Source organism: Hylobates moloch, unplaced genomic scaffold (assembly GCF_009828535.3).
Source record: "Hylobates moloch isolate HMO894 unplaced genomic scaffold, HMol_V3 SCAFFOLD_4, whole genome shotgun sequence".
Classification (NCBI taxonomy): domain Eukaryota; kingdom Metazoa; phylum Chordata; class Mammalia; order Primates; family Hylobatidae; genus Hylobates; species Hylobates moloch.
The window spans coordinates 32404409-32427748 of record NW_026652279.1 but is presented as its reverse complement, the minus strand read 5'-3'; the positions used below and the strand labels follow the sequence as shown (position 1 = coordinate 32427748).

General features: G+C 40.9%; 1 protein-coding gene across 15 annotated transcripts in view; it reads right to left on the bottom strand.

The window, feature by feature from the left end:
• Window positions 1-418: 418 nt before the first annotated feature.
• TMCC1 (transmembrane and coiled-coil domain family 1) overlaps window positions 419-23340 on the bottom strand; it is a 248589-nt gene continuing 225667 nt past the window's right edge. For all 15 annotated transcript variants that reach the window (XM_032149824.1, XM_058437330.1, XM_058437331.1 and 12 more), the window contains 2 exons: window positions 7592-7727; window positions 419-4426 (listed from right to left, as the gene is read on the bottom strand). In XM_032149824.1, coding sequence (XP_032005715.1) covers window positions 4112-4426; window positions 7592-7727 — 451 coding nt within the window. In that variant the 3' untranslated portion in view covers window positions 419-4111. The remainder of the gene's footprint in view (window positions 4427-7591; window positions 7728-23340) is intronic.

Sequence of the window (23340 nt, the reverse complement as noted above, 5' to 3'; positions counted from 1 at the left end):
GGCCCATATTTTAAGGGGAATTTTCAAAGATTTCACAAGATGTATCCTTTGCTCTCACAACATCCACCTGTAGGATCAAGTTGGGTGGTGTGGCATCACTAGTTTATACATGGGGTAAGAGGCACACAGCTAGCAAGCCAGAAGTGGGACTAAAGCTCTTGAAGTTCAGACTGGAGCTGTGAAGGACTGAGTCATCATGTCTTTGCTTGGTACCAGGTCAAAGGCAAGTTTAGGACTTCAGGATTTCCAGAGGCCTCCCGGAGATCATCAGGAAAAAGTCCTAATAGAAATTACTACTTCTGTAACAAAACTACAGGTGGCATTAGGCTGGATAATAATGCATTACATGCATATAAAACTATGTATGTTAAATGTTTCAAAAATAAAAAGCAAAACAAACATGAGTCTGACCACCAGGTTAATAGCTGAGGTCTTTATTTCAATTTCTATATACAGTAAAAGTGCTGCTGAGAATCTGCAGCGACCAGACAGAACATAAATTTAAATCTCTCTCAACAATTAGCAGCTTAAGATCTATCAACTACAGTGTTAACGTTCACACGTTCACAAGTGTCATTTCTTTATGTTTCAATTCGTGCAAGTGAGTTTTTATTCTTACACACTTTGATAAAACACACAGTCTAGTAGTCAATCCCTACTGAGGATATCACCTAGCAACCTAGCATACACGACATACAGACAGTAATGTTAACTCTTAGAGCCACATTCAAAATCCCAGATTTCATTTGGGGTTGGGGTGTGGGAACCATAATTTTGCCTGTGTCAGATTACAATAATGTTTGGTTTTGTTTTAGACGCATATTTTCCAAAGCTGAAAGGCAGCTCCTCATTGGAACTCTCTCAGAACTCAGCATTTTCATCTGACTGTACCTCAAAGGAAGATGAAATCAGAAACAAAACTAAATGCGGTGAAGACCACATGAAAATACGCTCATTATTTGGACATGGCTAGTGAGGAAGGCTCGCTTCCAATATTTGTCTTGGCATCAGACTTTTACTCCATTTAGAACAGGGGAGAGAGAAGACCCTAGTCAGTGAAGTATAAAATTTAACCTACTTTTGCTTCTTAAGGAGCCAGTAGAGTGGAAAGCCTTCCTTACTAGGACATACTGAGTATACCAAGGAATGGAAATTGGAACAGACAGAAGTACCCTTCAATTATCATAAACAATGTAAAATGCGCATTCTACAACCTGAACGATCACCTAGGCCAACACAGCCAGCTTCACTCACCCAGGCTAGAGGCATGGACAAATAATCCAGGAATGTTTCATTTTAAAGGGAATGAATATAGTTTTATTTTCTTTCTTTTTTTTAGAGGAGCATTCAAATGAGGGGAAGTTTCCACCCAGAACAACTGTTAAGCCACTAGAGCAAGGTTATAGAAGAGCTCTGAAAAGACAAAAGAACCTAAGAACAACCACAATGAAAGAAACTCAAAAGTAACAGGATGGGCAGCAAAAGGTACAGCAAAGAATGAAAACAGATGCATGGTTACAAACAGCATTAAATGCACACAACTTCTGGGTCTGGTGAGTAATTAAGGGACAAGAGGGCTAGAAAGCCATTACTGCACCTGATCTGCACTGAAGGTCCTTCCTAAGACAGTTTGAGAAAGGAAGATAGAAAGCGTGGGACTATTTGGCTGGAGCACAGGGGGCTTTCTACAGGTGAAAACCTTCCTTTGATAGAAACCGTCCCAGGGCAAATAGGAACAGTTTCAATCCATCTATCAAAGTGACTTCCAGTGCTCACAAAACTTAAGTCTTCAGGCAGTTTGGGGGACTCAAAGGTTCTAGCTTAGAAAAACTGGTGGATTACTGCTAGGGCATCTTTTAAATAACTTTGCGGGGGCTCTCTACTCTGAGCAATTACGCTAAGGCAGAAAGTTAGGAGAAAATGTTAGTTCAAAAAGTTCATAGTGTCCTTTGGCACTCCTGCCTAAAAAGTCACTGCGATATTTTTAGGCAAAGTTAACATTTTAATATATATAGGCTTGGGGACAATTTGTTTTTGGCATGAACATGAATTGGTTCTAATTATTTTCTTTTAAAGAAAAATATCACCCTTGTGGCCCTGCTCTGGGTGCAGTTTTGAGGGGGCAACAGAGCTAGCAGGTGTACTACAATCAGCTGAGGTTGGGGTGAAGACTGGGGTACCTGAGTTAAAATATCAAAGTAGTTATGGAAACAACATGCTGGCTCTGAGAAATCCAGCTTGCCAAAGCAAAAGGAGGCTGGCACCATTAGGTAAACTGTCCTTTCAGACAGGCAGGGCAATGCTAATCTAGTTCTGAAGGAATTTCCTGGTAAGGGGGAACAGGCAAAGCACACTTTGCTACTCTTTTCAGGGCATCTTATATGCACTTGGTTGCACAGAATGAGGCTAAGAGGGCACAGCATTTGTGACCAATACTACAAATAATATGGAAAGATTAACCAAGCTCTCTAGATAAACTCTAAATGTTCAAGTTCCACCAGGATGATGGAACTGGTTATGGGATGGGGGAAGGCAGCTCAGTTCATTTTTCAAAACCATCTATAGAAGTCCACTGAGCATAATTAGGTTAGGTTAACAAGTCCGTTTACATTATAGGAAGCTGGCAACATTTCACACCCAAAACTTGGGTCCTGCTAACCTGACATTTCCTTCACTGCTCTTTAGGAGAATCACCTTTGGTTGATTCTCTTAGGCAGACAGAATAAAGCTTTGAAATTAAGAATGCTGGGGCCAAAATGAAGACAGAAGACTCCACATCATCACTTTGGTTGTAATTAGGGGTATTAACAAAATAAATTAAGGAAACACAAGGACTTATTTATGACTTTTATAGTCTCAACTTTTCCTAAACCCCAGCCCAAGATCACTGGGTGAACATTTTCTTGGGGCAAAAAAAAAAAAAAAAAATCCCTATCCTACTACACTGGTTTGTGGAAACAGCCTCCTGCTCTCTTTGCACAACCCTTTCCTCTTCAACTAAGCCAAACCCATAAAACGGGGGCGTAGGGATGTCGGGACACCAAAAAGCAGCAGCAGCAGCCAGAGGGAGTTTAAACTGCATCTCAAAACAAAGGCAGCAGAGGGCAGCATTTACAGCAAGACTTTCTTACTCAAACTGTTTCAAGACAAGAGGGAGCAGCACACTTAAATATCCACACATTTCTCCATTTAAAAACATCACTTCTTTATTTCAAAGGAAAAATAAAAGACCCTCCCAACCCTGTCCAAAAAAACCCAATAATAATAATAACAATAATAAAAAATCCTATTAGAAACCATAAGGAAGCACTGAGAGTTTGAGTATTACATTCTTCAAGTATGCTGTTCGGATTTTTTATTTTTAGGTTGGTAACTATACACATATAAAAAAAACCTTAAAAGTGCGGCCAAGGGATTTTGCTTAAAATTAAGTATTTAGAGGGCTACTTAAAAATACTGTAGTAGGACTGTGCAGTGATCCTTTGGGGGATGATGCTTTCACTTTTGTATCCTCGTAAAGGTTAAGGGGCAGGTTCAAAAGTGATCATACTTCCAGGGTTAGCGTAAGTGGCCAACTTGGCTGAGAAAGTCAGAGAGATCCATGTGTTCTTCCACGGACAACGAAAATCCACCCCGAATCAAAAAATTCAGACATGGAATGTGGTAGGATTTCACAGTAAAGTTAGTCTGGGATAGGGAGAGGTGATGAGCCCAGACAAGGCAGGGTGTTAGGTTTAACTGGTTTGCCCTAATCAGGTTTTCGCATCTTTTTAGTGGGTTTTAGTGCAGTCCTTCAAGCCACAATTTAGATTGCCCTTCGGTGTGCTCCAGATTGTTGGTTCATATTAAAGGACTGTTTTAAGATTTGCATCCCAAGGAAAATCATGCTACATAAAAATGATCCAAGATTTTCGCCCAAAAAACTTCTTGGATAAAATCTAAAAAATACTATTGCAATTGCGTCTCTTGAAGAAAAAAACATTATTCTAAATGTAAACAGATTCACTCAACTCTTGTTGTTGTAGAAAACTTCAGAGTAGGTAAGTTGCTGTCTAACTCTCTGCTGCATGCACTCGCCAGAGGGTAGGGAACAATGCCTTCTGTGCCAGCATCATCTAGGGGATGAAAAGAACCGTTCCACATAGCTGAAGAGGGCGTCCCAGTGCTTCCAGAGAAAGGCAATGAAAACCACAAGGAATAAAGTGCTGAACGTCCTGTTGCGAGTCTTCATGAGGGGGACCACACAGTTGGCTACAGTGGAGACAAAGACCAAAAGGACTGCCATGACAGCCAGGAGGATGTTGATGAGTTTGCCCAGAAGGTTCCGGGCAGTGGCATTCTCCAGCCCTTCTAGCTGCACCACCTGCTGCTGCTGCTGCTGCAGCTCCATCTTGGAGATGCGCGTCTGGCATGCCTCCAGGGCCTCCTGTGGGCCAGAACAGGGAAGAGTTAAGCCTTCTGCTCACAAGTATTCTGAGATGCTGACATGCCCCCTGGGCAAGCCAGATGCATCTTGAGCAATGCCAATGATTTTATAAATATGCTGGAGCCTTGAATGAATGGGAAAGGCTAGATGTATAACTCACTATTCAAGTGACTATTATTCCCCCAAATTGCCCTCCACTGCATTCCAGTGGGATGAGTCACAGGAAGCAGTGGCCACACTTAACATTTATTTAGTCTAGAACATTTTAATGACAAGACCACAAATATATGCTCTTTTTTCATTGAAAATTAATCTAAGTTGCACAGAATATATTTGTTCAACATAAAAAATTTCAAATAGGATAGTCTCTGTTGACATTTCCTTCAATTCCAATCCCTGTCCCTGAGGAAATACTGTTTGTGTTCACCCTTTTATGTGTGTAAGTGTATACATATGTGTCAAGGAAAATACATGGAATTATTATTTTTATTTCCTATCTGTAAACTAAAAATAAAATCCTAAGCCCCCCAGCCAAATGAACGGACTCCCTCTTGGCCAAAGTGGACCCCAAAGAAACCTGAAAAAGTGAGTTCTTGGCAATGACGGGAAAGAGGCTGGACATGCCTTATTATATCCCCTCCCTTTTTGAGTTGCGGCACAAATGACCAGCATTAATGTGAAAATAGAGATCATAAGACTGACAGAATGGACTCTTTATGGCAGTAAGACATCAAATTATAAACAAGACCTAAGGCCACGCCAGACAAGGGTTAAATCTCACCCTACGAATCATAAAATCTCATCAGTTTTTTAAAAAATTAACTGGTATTAATGTGGCTTTCTTTCCAACCTGACTCGGGTATAGCATCACATGACAGACAACAGACTCCGTTAACTTAGGCATTTTTGTACTGGCTTCAAGTCTTTACACAAAGCTTAACTCTTTCAACCGACTGCCAACTAAAAAATTCCTAAAACCCACTATGACTTGTTAGCCCCCACTTAGAGATGGCCCACCTTTTTGGGCCAAACCAATGTATACTTTCCATGTGTTGATTTAGGATTTTACCTACAATTCCTGTCTCCCTGAAATGTATAAAGCCAAACTGTAACCCAACTGCTTCAGGCATATTTTCTCAGGACCTCTTGAGACTGTGTTCCCCAGGCCATGGTTACTCGTATTGGCTCAGAATAAACCTCTTTAAAATATTTTACAGGGTTTGGCTTTTCCAAACATGGAATAGTATCATACTACAGGAATCGATTCACAACTTGCTTTTTTTCATTCAACAGTGGATCTTGGTGATCTCTCCATGTCAATACACAGAATCTACCTCATTTTTTTAAAACTGCTGCCTAGCATTTTATAGTATGGCTAGGCTATGTTATGTTATATGCAGCTAGTTCCCTCTTGGGGATTTTTAGGTTGTTTTCAACTTTTCCACTGTAACAATGATGCAGTGAACATTCTTTGAACATGCTTCCTTATAAACACTACCTGGTGTTTTCTAAGTCAAGTCAATCCCTGACATCAGTTGAAAGGGATCTCTGATCTGCCTTCTTAAGAAGGGCACACTCTCCTTTAGATTGATCCTCTGTAAAGAGGACACTATGCCCATACACTAGACCAAACATTAAAAGTGTCTGTTCTTGCTATTTTTTTGAGGCGGAGTCTCGCTCTGTCGCCCAGGCTAGAGTGCAGTGGCACGATCTCAGCTCACTGCCAGCTCCACCTCCCAGGTTCATGCCATTCTCCTGCCTCAGCCTCCCGAGTAGCTGGGACTATAGGTGCCTGCCAACACGCCCGGCTAATTTTTGTATTTTTAGTAGAGACGCGGTTTCACCGTGTTAGGATGGTCTCGATCTCCTGACTTCGTGATCTGCCTGCCTCGGCCTCCCAAAGGGCTGGGATTACAGGCGTGAGCCACCACGCCCGGCCTGTTCTTGCTATTTTTTAACTTTATATTATTTAATTTAAAAATCTATATTACCAAGATCTGATTGTATATTCTGTATCGCTAAATTACTAAAAAATACTTGAAAATAGTGTAAAATACTAATACATTAATGAAACGTTATTAGTAATGCGTTAGTGACATAAAGTGCTAATACATTAATGAGTCTAATGTTTAGAATCACCAGTAACTAATAACAACTTGTCTTATAACATATACAATTAGAAAAAAGCTTCCATTTAACATATGCCTAATTCCCCGCCCCCCCCCCCTCTCCCCGCCGCCTCCAGTCTCCGTTCCCCTCAAGGCCACAGCCTTCACCCATGAGTTTAATTAATTCCAAAGTATTCAAGGGGTAGAACCTATTTCCCTAGCTATGGTCAGATATCCTCCAAAGTTGGTTTGAGCCTTGAGTTTTTCTGGTCCTGGTTTCCTGGGATTTGAGGTAAGGCTTGGGCAACTTCAGACTGACGCCAACTACAGACAGACAATGGATGCTGCCCAGTCCAGAAGGATCTTAGGGAAAAAATAATTAAAACATAAGCAGGGCCTGAAGAAGATGGCATCCAGGTAAATGATCTAGACATTCCCTTGATTCTTTTAGGCTGTTGTAATGCAAGTTTTCTGGCCCACTTCCCCTCTCTGAGACTAGCGTCTTTCAAAATGCTTTCATATGAAACCACTAAGAACTATTCCCTAAATACCTCCATACAGAAATAAGAAAAAATTAAATATTCTACTTCCTCACAGAATAAAATAGATGGGCTATTAGCCTTAATTAAACATTACTGCCTCACGGGTTATTCTTGCAAACTGTCAGGCAATGTGCCTATATGAGATTTGGATTTGGCAGTTGGAATAAAAGCCCCTTTTCTCACAGAAGGAGAAGACAAGGGCAAAATGGCCCTAATACTTGTCAGAGCTGCTTTTGAAGCAGTAATGGACAAATAGGATTCATGTGGTTTTCCATACACTGAGATTACTGTGATCCTAAGAAACATTTCCCAAGTACCAAGCAGACATACCAACCCAAAATGGTATAAACTTTTGAGAAATGCACCTCAATCATTTTAAGTGTAGGTATACTCTTATACTGTTGGTATAAGCTTTTCTTTGTTCTCTACCTTCTCATTTTTTTCCTTCCGCTGTTTTCCTTTCTTCTTTTTAACCCTACTGTATTTTGCATTTACACCTTTTCCTTCATACTAACCTGGATATCCCGGGCCCGTTCATAGGACTGATATGCGATTTTTTCTTCCATGCTTGCCAGTTCCTGCTTCAAGTTCAAGATTTCATTCTGGTGGAGCTCTGTTAGGTCATTTAGCTGTTCTTCTAATCGTTCACATCTAAGGAGGAAAAAAAAAAAGGTTAGAATTTTATGAATTCTGTGAATATCTTTCCTGGCATTATTTACATCCAACCCCCAAAACCCATTCTACAAAGGAATAGAAGCACAAAGAAATTGAGTGGCCTGGGTTAACAGGGTGTGCCAGTGGGTACAGCTCTTAGTCTCTGGAAAAGATAGCTTGTCTCAAGGCCAAATCACACAGCAATATGGCTGTTCCAAAATCCTTTCAATGCACAGTATTTGCAGCGATGCCAGCAGCCCTGATTAGCTTTGAGCATAACCATAATATTGAGACAGTTGTTAGGCTCCTCTGAACAACATATGGGAGAGGCAAAAACTAGGGTACAATTAAGCAAGCCTCATGAAAAGATAACACCCCAATGGAAACCAACCTTCTGGCAGTCACCAGTAGCTTATTCCAGAACTGGCCAGCTCACTCACCTGGATGTTTGCGATTCAGAGCCCTAGAATGCCAGAGCCAGAGGGGTCCATCATCCCCATTGCCAAGCACAAGTGTCTGGGACACTTTTGTCAACACATATTTACTGAGAGCCTGCTATGTACCAGGCATGTTCAAAGTACTGGGAATATTGTGGTAAGCAAGACAGAGTGCCTGCCCTCAGGAGTTTGTACTCTAAGGAGTGGGGGAGGCAAGATCATTTCCCATATGGCGAAGCAAAACAAAGAAGATCAATAGGGGTATAAGACAGAGTGCCTGAGTGCTGGTGAAGCTGGAATGGTCAGGGAAGGTCTCTCCCCTTTTCAATTCTATTAAACAATGAAGGCTAAAACTTGAGTGATACAAACAGAGCCTTGTGAAAATGTGGAGGGAAGAATGTCTTAAGCAGAGGAAATAGCAGGTATGAGGTTCTTAAGATGGGAATTAGCTTGGCATGCCTGAGGGGTAGAAAGTAGGTCAGTGTGGCTGTAGCTGAGTAAAAAACAGGGAGAATAAAGTGAGGTAGGGTTCCTTGGGAGTAGGAATTATTTTATTCATATTATATCTCTAGCACTTAGGATGACATAAGGGAAGGTTTACTCTACATAAAGATGGAACCTGGACATGGCATCTAAGGAGAGGCAGAATTAGAAAAGGTTTTTGTTTTGTTTTGTTTTTTTGAGACGGAGTCTTGCTCTTGTCGCCCAGGCTGAAGTGCAGCAGCGCGGTCTTGGCTCACTGCAACCTCCGCCTCCCGGGTTCAAGAGATTCTCCTGCCTCAGCCTCCTCAGTAGCTGGAATTACAGGCGCCCACCACCACACCCAGCTAATTTTTGTACTTTTAGTAGAGACGGGTTTTTGCCATGTTGGCCAAGCTGGTCTTGAACTCCTGACCTCAGGTGATCCGCCTGCTTTGGCCTCCCAAAGTGCTGGGATTACAGGCGTGAGCTACCATGCCCAGCCTAGAAAAGGTTTAAAGGATGAGATCAGAGATTCTAGGTGGAAAAATGAATGTGAGTAAAGGGCTGGGGAGAAATGGATGATAAATGTACAGAACTAGAATAGTGCATCTATGTTGGAGGAAAAAAAGGGAAATCTGGAAGATCCGAAGAGCTGGGATTCTAGAATAGATAGTAAATGAGCCCAAAGAAGACTACTGAGCAGAGGAGTCACATGATGAACATGTGTTTTTAGGAAAACGAGTCTTCTCATAGTGGTGAAGACCAACTGAGGTAGGTTGTATGTGGAGTCCCAGGAACTAAAGAGCTAAGTAGGTAGGGGAAAGGTTGAAGACTCCACATTTAAAAACACTAGAAAAGAGAAGAATAAACATATGTCTAGCTTCTGGTGCCTAGAATGGAAACTTCTCTGTCAGGCAGAGGGCAGCTGGGTAGCTCTCATCCCAACAGGGAATGTACTATCACTCAGGTAGCATACATTTAACACCAGCATGTGAGTCTCAAGGGACTTCATACTAAAAGAATAAAAATGCCAGAACAAACTCACACATCTAAAACTATCTCCTTTCTTTCTTCTTTTTAATCACATCTATAATATGTAAACAAACTTTTAAAGTATATAATGAATTCTTGTGTTAAAGGTAATTTTTATGTTGCAGCATCATAAACATTGTCCCTTCCAATAATTATGCAATAAATAATATCCTAAACTCCATTGCTTTTCTAAGAAACAAGGATTTTTTTAAAAGGCATCGTCTCACCCTTTTTAGGATGTTACTAAACTCTATTTAGTTCCTCTTTATCCTTGATAGGAATCTCTATACTGCCTTCTTTTATGCTGAAACTCTTCCTGTTATTGAAGTGACTGAACAGGGTAATGAGAAAGCAGTCCTACTTTGATGGATAACTAGGGTCAAAGTTCTCTGTAACTCTGCCTTTTCCTTTCATCTGCTGCCCAGAGTATGTGCTCAGAAACAGGTCCCATCTCTAGAATTGATTTTCCACCAAAATTTAAGTTCACAAAATGCCATAAGACAATGTTAACATAATGTCTTTTCGTGACTGTCCTATGTTAGCCCACTCTTCTGTGGTGTTTTTGGTGTTTGATAGTTTCATCATTCTCTCTCTTTACCAGAGGAGGGCCAGAGACTTTTTTAAAGCTGCATTCCAAAGTGCTGGTCTCTTGGGATTTAAGGGAAAGGTTATATCTGGCAGGAAATTACTCTCCTAAACTAAGGACTGTTGGGTGGCAGGGAGGGGAGCAGGGTGGTGGTCACCAGCTTACATCTTGATAAAAGCAGACACATGTGGGATCTCTGCATGTGTCCCATAGGCTACCACACAACCTCTTATTCTACAAATTTCAGGCTTCTTAGGAATCTTATTTGATATTAAACATGGCTCATACATACCAGTAGAACAGATTAAAAAATAGCAGCCACAGCAACAGTTTAATCAGTGCCTACTATGCAAATTCATTTCAACAACCCCAAGAGGGTAGAAGGTATTATCTGTATTTTATAGATGAGGAAACAGAAGCTCAGAGAAGTTCTAAAATGAATTGCCCAAGGGCACATAAATATTAAGTAGGGCAGCAAGGATTTGAATCCAGTTTTGACTTTAAAATCCAAGTTCTTAAACTTTACAATGTGATGCCATTTTGAAACTCTACAAACCCAGATCAACTAACTTTCCTCATAACTAAGAAATCGGAGTCAGAGTGCTAGCGATCCAAATCCCTTAGCAAAAGGGAGCTGGAAAGAGCTACACTGATGTGATGGTTTGGAGTCTGATGTCAAAGTGGAGTTGATGGGAGAAGGAGGAGTATAATAAAAAATTATGAACCTATAATTAAAAATATAAGAGTTAGTGAGGGCACGGAGAAATCTAAACCCTCATATACTGCTGTTGGGAATGGAAAATGGTACAATTGCTCTGCAAAACAGTTTGGCACCTCCTCAAAAAGTTAACAGTTACCTTATGACTCAGCAGTTCTACCCCAGATATAACTGAAAAGAAATGAAAACTTATTTCTTCTATACAAAAGCTTGTAATGAATGTTCATACCAGCATTAATCATCATTGCCAAAAAGTATAAACAACCCAGATGTATATGAGTGTTCAGTGTACAACAATATATCATCTTGGCTGTTCACAAGTCAAGTATCAATATTTTGTATCCTAATCTGCTTGTCACTTGCCACCTGGCAAGTTTCTGTTCACTTTTTTCCTTTCTCCTTCAATTGATGGATGCGCACAGAAACATTAGGACATAAAACACAAATGTGAACGCAGTTTTGCTTTTCACTATATGTATGCATATGAAACTCCTGAGCCCTAGGCAAAACTACAAAATAGGTTGACTTATGCCTTCACTCCCACAACATGGACTTCCTTCCTACTGCAGAAACAGTTCACAGGAGCAGGAAGGCTGTTGTGATCCTTTCCTCATCTTCTCACCTGACCTTTCACAATATACAGACACTCTTTGACTTATGATGGGGTTACTTCCTGAAAACAATATTTCCCACTTATGATGGGCTTAAATCAAACCATTGTTAGCCAGGGACTGTCTGTACAACAACATGTATGTCACCCTAGCAAGAATAATTCCCAGGACTGGGGCCTGAGATACTTTCTAGTAGCAGCCTGTGGGTTCTGACTTGGCTTTGACCTTATCTTCCTGGCCTTTTTTGTCCAGACCCAGTAAGAAGACAACAAAATACAAGGCATGCTTATCTTTACAAATAGCATGAGGCAAGAAAGAGGTGAAACACAGTAGACTGAATTCAAAATGATCTCGACAGATTCAAGTGCAGCCAAGACTTTACCAGGGATTAATTCTATAGAAATAGGGAACTACTTCCTACTGCTGAATTCAGGTATCTGAGCTCATGTAATGAGGGGGTAGCTTGTACTTTGTAACTCCACAGAACTAAGGAGTAAGTCTTACAAATAGTTTGGTCTTTAGTTCAGTTTTAGAAAGAACTTTCTAATAGCTATGTCTAACAATGAAAAAAACTATCTTAGAAAATGAGACCCTGCTACCAGAGATATTCAAGGAGAGGCTGCTTGTCAGGGATGTTGCAGAAATAAATCCTCTATTGAAAGAGATTTAACTAGACCTCTGAGATCTTTCCTAACACCCAGAGTTTGATTCTTTGTAGTCAGGGAACCTGTTTTCCTTTTTCTTTCTTCTTCTTCTTTTTTAAAGAGATGGGGTCTTGCTCTATCACCCAGGGTGGAGTGCAGTGGTGCAATCATGGCTCACTGCAGCCTCAAATTCCAGAGCTCAAGGGATCCTCCTACCTCAGCCTTCTGAGTAGCTGGGACTACTGACATGCACCACCAAGCCTGGCTATTTTTTTTATTTTTTATTTTTCAGAGACAGGGTCTCACTATGTTGCCCAGGCTGGTCTTGAACTCCTGAGCTCAAGCAATCCTCCTGCCTCAGCTTCCCAAAGTGCTGAGACTACAGGTGTGGGGCACCACACCTGGCTATTTTCATCTTTCAAACTATAGATACTTTAAATGTTTGTGGTATATTTGCCTTCACAATGTATTGATTTTAACAACAATAAAGGGGGGTAAGGAGGTACACAAAATAGTGGTAATTTAAGAGCTATGTAAAATCAGGTGTGAAATATTGGGATTCATTTGGTATGTGAGGTGGTGAGGAATATATATGAATCAGAGAATACCTGCAAAAGTCCTCAGCACTTACTCCCAACACTTTTGAACCTTACTATAAACCAATGTTTATCATAAGAGGGTTGCAAACATGTCAAAGGTTCTGGAAGTCATTTTCAAACTAGATTTTGGTTCATCCCATATTATGTCTAGAGGTGCTCCATCTTCACACCTGCCATTTTGCACCTAGAAATGTTTTCATAATGCAGTTTGTGCCAGCTAATGCATCTGCTCAGTCCAGGTTTTGGATTAAAATCCCAGCTCTGCAACTCGCTAGCTTGGGTGATCCTTTTCATCCATCTATAAAGAGGAAATCTACCTACTCCAAAGGGCAATTGCAAAGATTTAAGGAGAAGACAGACATCAAATACCTGGCACACAAGGGGTGCTCTGTGAGATAGATATATCACAAATATACATTTGGTTTCATTTTTCTCTTTTGTGAGTCTCCTAGTTCTCCCCAACAATCCCTAGTGAGGTAGTTCAAAAAGATTGCTTGTTGACTGCCACATAGTCTTACTCCACTGTTCACTGATTCCCACTTCTGACTTTTTTCTCTAGGCCTTTTTTGTTGTTTGTTTGAGACAGGGTTTTCTCTGTTGCCCAGGTTGGAGTACAGTGGCGTGATCATGGCTCATTGTGGTCTCAATCTCCTAGGCTCTAGTGACCCTTCCACCTCAGCCTCCCAAGCAGCTGGGACTACAAGCATGTGCCACCATGCCCGGTTAATTTTTTGTATTTTTTGTAGAGACGGGGTTTCGCCATGTTACCCAGGCTGGTCTTGAATTCCTGGACTGAAGTGATCTTCCTGCCTTGGCCTCCCAAAGTGTTGGGATTACAGGCATGAGCCACTGTCCATGGCCTTAAGCCTCCATTTCTTTATGTCCACTTTCCCAATTTTATACATTTTGACATTTTCACTGTTTCCAATATATTTATGATGTTTTTCCTATGACATCACAGAAATGGGTTTACTGGGCACACACTCCATCCTCCTCAATCCTAGATACAAGCCTCTCTTACTTCTTATTTCATACATCTAGGTTCCTGCCATTTCCCTGGCTCAAGTTTAACAGATAATTCAAACAGTTCCATGCACTGGCCTGTTCCAAACTTTCCTTTGTATTGGTGAAACTATCTACCTATGTATGTGTATGAGGAAAGGAGTCTCAAGTTATTTTTATTTTTTTATTTTAGAGATAGAGTCTCACTATGTTGTCCATGCTGGAGTACAGTGGTTATTCAGAGGCATAATCATGGTGCACTGCAGCCTCAAACTCCTGGGCTCAAGCGATCCTCCCATCTCAGCCTCCTGGGTAGCTGGGACTACAGACCTGTGCCACTGTGCCCAGCTCAAGTAAATTTTATCTAATTTTTTCAAATCTCCAGAAAGAGTTATATAGAAACTGCTAATCCTCACCATGCTCTTACAGAAAATAAAGTCCTTTAGAGGTTGAAAAATTTATTCACAGTTACATGGGAAATTAACAGCAAGTTCTCCTCAAGCTGAGTCTTCCCAAATAAGAAAATATAACTATTGTTCACAGAGATAATGCTTTGTTAGCAAGCAGCTAAATAGCAAAGCAGCATTTGGGTAAGTAGAATGATCTCGGCAGATGAAACAGACAAACACAGAGACCAATCTGGGCAAAATAGCAAAACCCTGTCTTTACAAAAAATACAAAAATTAGCTGGGCATGGTGGCATGCACCTGCAGTCCCAGCTACTCAGGAGGCTGAGGTGGAAGGATCACTTGAGCCCGAGAGATCAAGGCTGCAGTGAGCCGAGACTGTGTCACTACCCTCCAGTCTGGGTGACAGAGCAAGACCCTGTCTCAAACAAACAGAAAAACCCACAAACAAAAACAGGAGGCCCAGAAGGATGCAGTGACTCCCTAGTTAGTAGCGAGGTTTAATAAGGATCTGAACCAATTGGCTCGTGCCTGTTATTAGATTATTGTCTTTTTAAAAACTTTTCGACTGGGCAAATTGCTTGACCCCAGGAGTTTGAGACCAGCTTGGGCAACATGGTGAAACCCTGTCTCTACTAAAAATACAAACAAAATCAGATTGGCGTGGTGGCATGTGCCTGTAATCCCAGCTACTCGGGAGGCTGAGGTGAGAGGACTGCTTCAGAATGGAAGGCAGAGGTTGCAGTGAGCTGAGATTGTGCCACTGCACTCCAGCCTGGGTGACAGAGTAAGACCTTGTCTCAAAGAGAAGACAAAAAATTCTGTATTGTTAATCAAATGCAAATAACCAAAGGAAAAAAAATACCTGTATTCTAGTTCCCATTGACTTCCCACTATCCCCATTACTAATATTATAATCTTCTTGGCATACTTTATTTTCTAGTGTTTACTTCCTGTCTAAATTCTAAAATGGAGAAACCAGGTACAAATACCTCTATCTTCTCTTTAAATATTAACACCAAGCCAAAGAGTAGGGGAGAAAAAGGGAAAATACATGTTTTATAGACTTTCATATGTGAAAGTCTTGGGTTCTTTTTAAACCAAGAACTCTGCTTTAAGGAATTTTAACCCCATTACAGGATGCTAACTAGAACTCTCCAGACATAAAGCGGGGCAGGGGAGATGGTGGGTGGGTGGGAGGTTCTTAATCATACAAGTACAGTCATGCCTCACTTAATGATGGGGACACATCTTGAGAAATGAGTTGTTAGGTTATTTTATCACTATGTGAACACCATACAGTGTACTTACACAAATCTAGATAGTACAGCCTATGATACACTTAGGCTGTATGGTACAGTCAATTGTTCCTAGGCTACAAAGCTGTACAGCAAGTTTTTGTACCATAGGCAACTGCAGACAGCTGTAATACAATAATGTTTGTGTATCCAGACATATCTAAACACAGAAAAGGCACAGTAAAAATACGGCATTACAGGCTTGGTAGTGCGTGCCTGTAATCCCAGCTGCTCGGAGGCTGAGGCACGACAGTTGTTTGAAACTGCGAGGCAGAGGTTTCAGTGAGCCGAGACTGCACCACTGCACTCCAGCCTGGGCAAGAGTGAGACTCCATCTCAAAAAAAACAAAACAAAACAAAAACGGCATTATAAACTTATGAAACAACTGTCTTATATGTTGTTGATCAAAATGTCATTATTCAGCACATGAGTATATGTGATTTTGGCTGGCAAATGATGGTCATGCACCTCCGCTTGGATTACAAGTAGCATGAGGCTAATAATCTTATTTTAAGGATTTTTACTCAAGGTCCTTCCTAAATTGTTACAACCCAAAGAGAACCTGGACACTTAAATATGGCATGAGCTTAACTATCAGCAAACAGAAAGCCTTTGCACTGTAAGATTATTTTTTCTAAAAGCAAGTATCATATTTTGGTAGATGAAATTCATCCCCCACTGGAAGCAAAACCTGTTCTATCTACAAAGTATTAAACACATCAAGATTTTGTCGTAGATAAATAATTCATAAATAAATACTAAACTTGAAAGTGTTTTGGTCACTAGGTCAACACAGTAGTCAACTTCCTAGATCAGAGATAAGCCAGGGGCCCTTTGTGTCAAATTACTGATGAATGGGAGCCTGGGTAAGTGCACAGCCTGGGAATGCTTTGATCTAAAGCATTCCTCTTTGGGTGTGGCTCAAAAGTTTGGAGCCATCTCTGAGAACCAGTGGTGCTTCCCTAGTTCGGCAATAGGTCACTAGCGCAGCATGGCTGAAGAAACTTGTGGAGCAGGTATTGAGAGAAATAGGAAGAACTAGGTCCCAGGAAAAACACCCAAAGGCAACTATGGGAGAAGAATGGACTATTTCCCAAATGCATACCAGAGACCCAAAATAGCTTCTGCCAGTGTTTGACCAGAGTAGAGAGACACAGCTGGGGTAGGGAGTATGACTTGTGGTGGGGGTTTGAATAGATTCCTAGCTGAATTGGGGAGAGTGGATTTTTTTCTCCTTACCTTTTTTACCTTTTTTGTGTTGAAGCCTGAAAAGAGGCTAAAAAACACTGAACTAGCCTTCAGCTGAAAAGGGGAAAAGATATCAGTCCCCCACAATATTTCAAGGGTAGGCAATGAATTATCTTAAAGAGAAGAAAACACTAAATATCTAAATAATACAGGGGATAAATAAAAACTAGAGGGGCTTTCTGGGCAACTTGCAGACTTGGTAATGACAGCTTTCTAACATTCTGGCACAACCCAGATGTTTGTATTCCCCTAGAAAAAATGGAGGAGGAGGGAGCATTTGTTGAGCTCCTACTCTAAACCAAACATCATACTAGGTATTTCCATATATGTTATCTCCTTTAATAATTTCAACAACCACGTACAATAAATATCATTATGTTTTTACAGAGCGAGAAACTGAGGCTCAGATGAGTTATGTAATCTACTCAGAGCTGGCAAGCAAATTCAAGTTTGTCCACTCCAAGGAATAAGGGTTAATTAATTAATCCCCTCCATTCCTCTTTAGTGGCTAAACGCTAAACTGGGATGAGCTCACCCATAAATCTCTTTTATGGAAGATTGTATACGTCATATTTCCTAATTGGGATTTTGCTTCTCTTATAAATGAAGGGCTAATTTGATTCAGTATCCTCAGTTTCTATTTCAAACTTATTGTCCAAATCCAGCCTACATTATCCTCTGGAGATTCTCAGATCACTTTTCAGTTGACAGGTCTCACATGTAGAATAAAGGGGCTAAAACAGCTACCTCTGAGCATCCATCTGTCTTATGTCCAATGATGGTCAAATCAACTAAAATTATATTTAAACAACCATTTGTTTAGTTAGAACTCTAATCGCCTGTGCCTAATTGGGTCAGCATAGTTACTAACTGTTCTACTGCATGTGACAACTGCTCAGGGTGACTGTCTCCTTCTGTATTTTTGCTCGTATGACTCAGTGCAATTTAAAATATCCTTGAGTTTAATACAAACATTCTCAGAAGCCGATTTCCAAAGGACAGTAATCCCCTTCAAATACAAGCTTTCAAAATGGCATTAATGCTCATCAACACCTGGGGGGTTTTTAGCCTGCCCTACATGACACTGCTTTATACAGGCTACAGTAGCTCAGTAGGATTCCAGGCCAGATCCCCTAAGAAAAAAACTACCAAAGAAACCAGCAAAATTCTCAGTTAATGTTTTCCTAGCTCTCTCTTATTTTCAGTACATTTTGCCACAGCTGAACTTTTTCTTTTGGTAACCTATTAATATATTTACACTCATTACAGAAACAGAACTAATCCTCAGTTTCTAGCAGCAAATTAAATATATGTAAAACCATTTTACTATGTGACCTGGCAAAAGTCACTTTATCTTTCTGAGCTTCAGTGTTCTCATCTGTAAATGAGATTAATCTAGATATCTAAGGGTCCCTTCTACTTCTGAAGTATTGTGAACCCAGCTGCCACTAACAAACATGGGATGAAGAAACTAACTGGACAAGAATCTGAAGTTGGCACAGGTCTCATCACTTAAAAAAATTTCTAGGCCGGGCGCGGTGGCTCACGCTTGTAATCCCAGCACTTTGGGAGGCCGAGGCGGGCGAATCACGAGGTCAGGAGATCGAGACCACAGTGAAACCCTGTCTCTACTAAAAATACAAAAAATTAGCCGGGCGTGGTGGCGGGCGCCTGTAGTCCCAGCTACTCGGAGAGGCTGAGGCAGGAGAATGGCGTGAACCCGGGAGGCGGAGCTTGCAGTGAGCAGAGATCGCGCCACTGCACTCCAGCCTGGGTGACAGAGCGAGACTCTGTCTCAAAAAAAAAAAAAAAAAAAAATTCTAAACCTTGTCTCCTGCCTTCCCCAAATACATGATCTCACTCCTAGATGAATGCACAATGGTAAAACTCGATACCTAGTCACTAGTCAAAGGATGAGGTGGAGTTCAGATCCAAGCTCTGCTACAATGGCTTCCTGGGCTAAGTGCATGTGGGCAATGAAAAAATAATGTGTCAGTCATGGTAAAATTATGTGGGTGAAGAGAGACAGACTGTGCTCTATAGGCTTTGGAATGCTTCTGATTATTCCAGAATTAAGCAGATGGTCTTGGGCAACTATCTTCACTTGGAGCTACTCACTCAGGTAGACAGCAATGGAAACACATTAAGCGAAGGACATTATTGAGAAGGGATTCTGAGAAGGGGAAATAATGACTGGAGTAGGGATTTCCTTAAGAAGGTTTCACCTATTTATTTACACTGCTGTACTGGCCTAGGAAACTTTCCAGAGCTTGCATATTCATAGAATTTTTCTAAAATATGTTAAAAACAGTGACTCAACTTTTAGTAAACATTTACTTCAACTTGGGATAGGCCTAATACCCACTGCCAATGCATCTAATGCTTCAGAGAGCTAGACTTTCAACCATATAGATTTCAGGATTGAGCTTTGAAAAAAATCATCCTGGTATGAAAATAACATTGAATTTGAAGTCAGACAAAACTAGGTTTTGAATCCTGGCTTTACCACTTACTGAGTGACCTCTGGCAACTTTTAAAACTCCACTGAGCTTCAATTTCCTCATCTTTAAAATGGGAATAATACAATTTACCTGTAGGGCCTATTGTGAGGATTGGCAAATGTACGTAAAGCATCTAGCACTAGGCACATCACAGGAGTTTAATACTGTTACTGGTAGTGGCCTTGTCACCATCATCATCAAATAACAAACAGCAACACTGTGCATGGCCTCCCTCTCATCAACTCAGATACTAGTAAAATAAACTAAAGTGTAGAAAAAAAAATGTATCTTGAGCATCCATGCATGCATTAACTGGTTCTTGGTCACAGAAGGATCTGTGAAGTCCATCCAAAGCCTACTTACTTTCTTCCTACACAAAAAGCAAAGCCTACAACAGAGTAGAAGTAGAATTAGTAAAAAGAGGCTGCTGCGGGTAGCTCACTAACAGTATGGAGAAGAAATGGAAAGGAGAAAAAAACTATAAAAAAAGCAGACAAACTGAAAAAAGCCTAGGGCCATTTACTGCAGAGGCACATAAATGGACAGCTTCACTAACCTGAGAGTATCACTCTAACCTGAATACTACCATATCTAAGCTCTTTCCATTAAGTTAGATTCAGTGTACTTTGTATAAGAAGGCAGAGAAATTTCCTCAAAATGCTTAAAATGTGAAAAGTTTTAGTGCTTAAAATAGGTTTCTGGCCGGGCATGGTGGCTCATGTCTGTAATCCCAGCACTGTGGGAGGCTGAGGTGGGTGGATCACCTGAAGTCAGGAGTTCGAGACCAGCCTGGCCAACATGGTAAAACCCTGCCTCTCTTAAAAATACAAAAAAGTAGGTGGGCATGGTGGCGGACACCTGTAATCCCAGCTACTGGGGAGGCTAAGGTGGGAGAATCACTTGAACCCAGGAGGCGGAGGTTGCAGCAAGCCAGGATCGCACCACTGCACTCCAGCCTGGGCAACAAGAGTGAAACTCCATCTCCAAAAACAAAAAACAACAACAAAAAAAGAAAATACATTTCAAAGCCAGGCATGGTGGCATGCACCTGCAGTCCCAGCGACTCAGGAGACTGAGGTGGAAGCACTGCTTGAGCCCAGGAGTTTAAGACCAGCAAGGCAACATAGCAAGACCCTCTTTTTTTTTTTTGAGACGGAGTCTCACTGTGTCACCCAGGCTGGAGTGCAGTGGCGTGATCTCAGCTCACTGCAACCTCCACCTCCCGGATTCAAGCAATTCTCCTGCCTCAGCCTCCCCAGTAACTGGGACTATAGGCGCATGCCACCATGCCTGGCTAATTTTTTTGTATTTTTAGTAGAGATGGGGTTTCACTGTGTTAGCCAGGATGGTCTCAATCTTCTGACCTTGTGATCCGCCCACCTCAGCCTCCCAAAGCGCTGCGATTACAGGCGTGAGCCACCGTGCCCAGCCAGCAAGACCCTGACTCTTAAAAAAAAAAAAAAAAAAAAGACTTCAATTTGTAGAAAAATTTTATTTATTTCTGAAAGCATTCAAAGATCAACAATGATGAATATGTTTACTGTATAAAGCCATATATAATGGAGGGGAAATCTCTATCTGCTTTATACAGGGAATTATTGGAACAACAAAAATAAAGTAAAATAGTTGTGACTTTTCCACTCCCTTTTTTGGGGGGAAAAAAGGGCTTTCCTTCTTCAAGATTGTGTTTTAAGGAAAAATCATTCTAAAACTGAAATGGGAAAACAAACAAGTCAGATTACATATTATGTCTTCTCCTTGCCTCCTGGTTTTAACTCTCTTTTTGAAAATTCAAGTTTTCTTTATTCTGTCTTCATTCCATAAAACTAGTCATTTACCTACTAGAAAGAACCCAAAGTGCAATGAAAGAAATGCACTGCTCATTACCTCCTAAATGGCTTGAACTTAATTCTTCTAATGAGGTGTTAATGAGCAGCTAACATTCTGTCCTATCATGTCTCCAACTTACATTAAATGGATTCAAAGGTGGCTCCTGAGAGACCTGTTTCTGATTTGCTCATATCTTGACTTTCTACATCTTGACATGAAGACATAACAAGCTCTATATGAATTTTAAGCTCGGGGGCAATTTAAAAACTGCAAGGTATCCATTCAAAATAGAGGAGTTGACGGGGTATGGTGACTCACACCTGTAATCCCAGCACTTTGGGAGGCCAAGGAGGGCAGATTACTGGAGCCCAGGAGTTCAAGACCAGCCTGGGCAATATAGTGAGACCTTGTCTCTACAAAAGAATTAAAAAATGAGCCAAGCGTGGTGGTGCACACCTGTAGTCCCAGCTACTCAGGAGATTGAGATGGGAGGATCACTTGAGCCCAGGAGGTCGAGGCTGCAGTGAGCCAAGATCGCGCCACTGCACTCCAGCATGGGCAATAAAGTGAGACTCTGTCTCAAAACCAATGTAAAACAAAAACAAAATAGAGGAGTCAAAGTAGGCAGTTTTGTGTGGTTTTAAAAGTTTTTTAACTGACTGTGGAATGTCTTCATGTTCTAAGTGGGGTTAACAGCATCTGTTCCCCTAACATCAGTAAAGCACTGTGGGGCCAGGCACTGAGCTATGTGCTTTAACCAAATAATTTCACTTAAATGTCACAATAATCTTATAAAGAACGATTACGATTTCTATGTTAGGGATGTGGAAACCAAGACTTAAGAGAACTGAAGAAACTTGCCCAGGTTTTCAAGGTTAGTAAGGGGAAGAACTGGAATTTGAACTTGGGAGTTAGGTTTAATATGGTACAAAGAACCAGGTGTTTTACTTTTAGAGTTCATTTGAATATCTGTTATATCAGTTGTTGAATAAGACACTGTCTTCTCAGTATACTAAAGAATTTATTTTTATTTTTATTTGATATGGAGTTTTGCTCTTGTTGCCCAGGCTGGAATGTGATGGCATGATCTCGGCTCACTGCAACCTCTGCCTCCTGGGTTCAAGTGATTCTCCTGTCTCAGCCTCCTGAGTAGCTGGGATTACAGGCATGTGCCACCATGCCCAGCTAATTTTGTATTTTTAGTAGAGACAAGGTTTATCCATGTTGGTCAGGCTGGTCTCAAGCTTCTGACCTTGGGTGATCCACCCATCTCAGCTTCCCAAACTGCTGGGATTACAGGCGTGAGCCACTGCGCCCAGCCATACTAAAGAATTTATAAAACACTTAAATAAAAATAGTAATGTACAGTATTTGCTTTTAGAACTTTATTTCTCCCTCCCACACTCACTTCTCTGGTCTTCTCCCTTGAAGTCTTAAGTTAGAATTGAAGAACAGAAGAGTAAGAAAAGAGGCAGGCTGAATTACTGATTAGAGTTTTCACCATCTGAAAAGAACTGCTGTAACTCTCCTTAGAGATAATTTATACATGTGAACAATTTGTTTCTGACCCTAAGATTACCTTATAAAAGCAAACTTTTAAAAACACTTATTTTTAAAAGGTGAAAAGGATATTAAAAGATTATCTGTTCAACTCCTGATATTACAGTAGAAGTACTGAGGATTTCCTCTAGTTAATAATCGGGACAGGGCCAGAACCCAGGTCCTTCAAGGCCTAACTTGACCTGTAGCTCCCATAAGACTAGTCCTCAATTTGCAGCATTAGGTGGCCTGTCTCTGGCTAACAAAGTTTCGATCTATCCATAGAGAATTTTTTTTTTTTTTTTGAGACGGAGTTTCGCTCTTGTTGCCAAGGCTGGAGTGCACTGGTGAGATCTCGGCTCACCACAACCTCCACCTCCCGGGTTCAAGTGATTCTCCTGCCTCAGCCTCCCGAGTAGCTGGGATTACAAGCATGCACCACCACACCCGGCTAATTTTGTATTTTTAGTAGAGATGGCGTTTCTCCATGTTGGTCAGACGAGAATATTATTTCTCTCTGCATGTGAAGGTAACAAGGAGAAAGGACACATATTCAGAGTATAGCCAAGAGTGGTCTAATATGAATATGTAGTGTAATATTAAACACAAAAATGAGAACAGCTTCTACCTTTAACAGAGACTATGATTCAAAGCACTTAACCCTTTGAGAATTTTCTAACTTTTGTAGAACCATT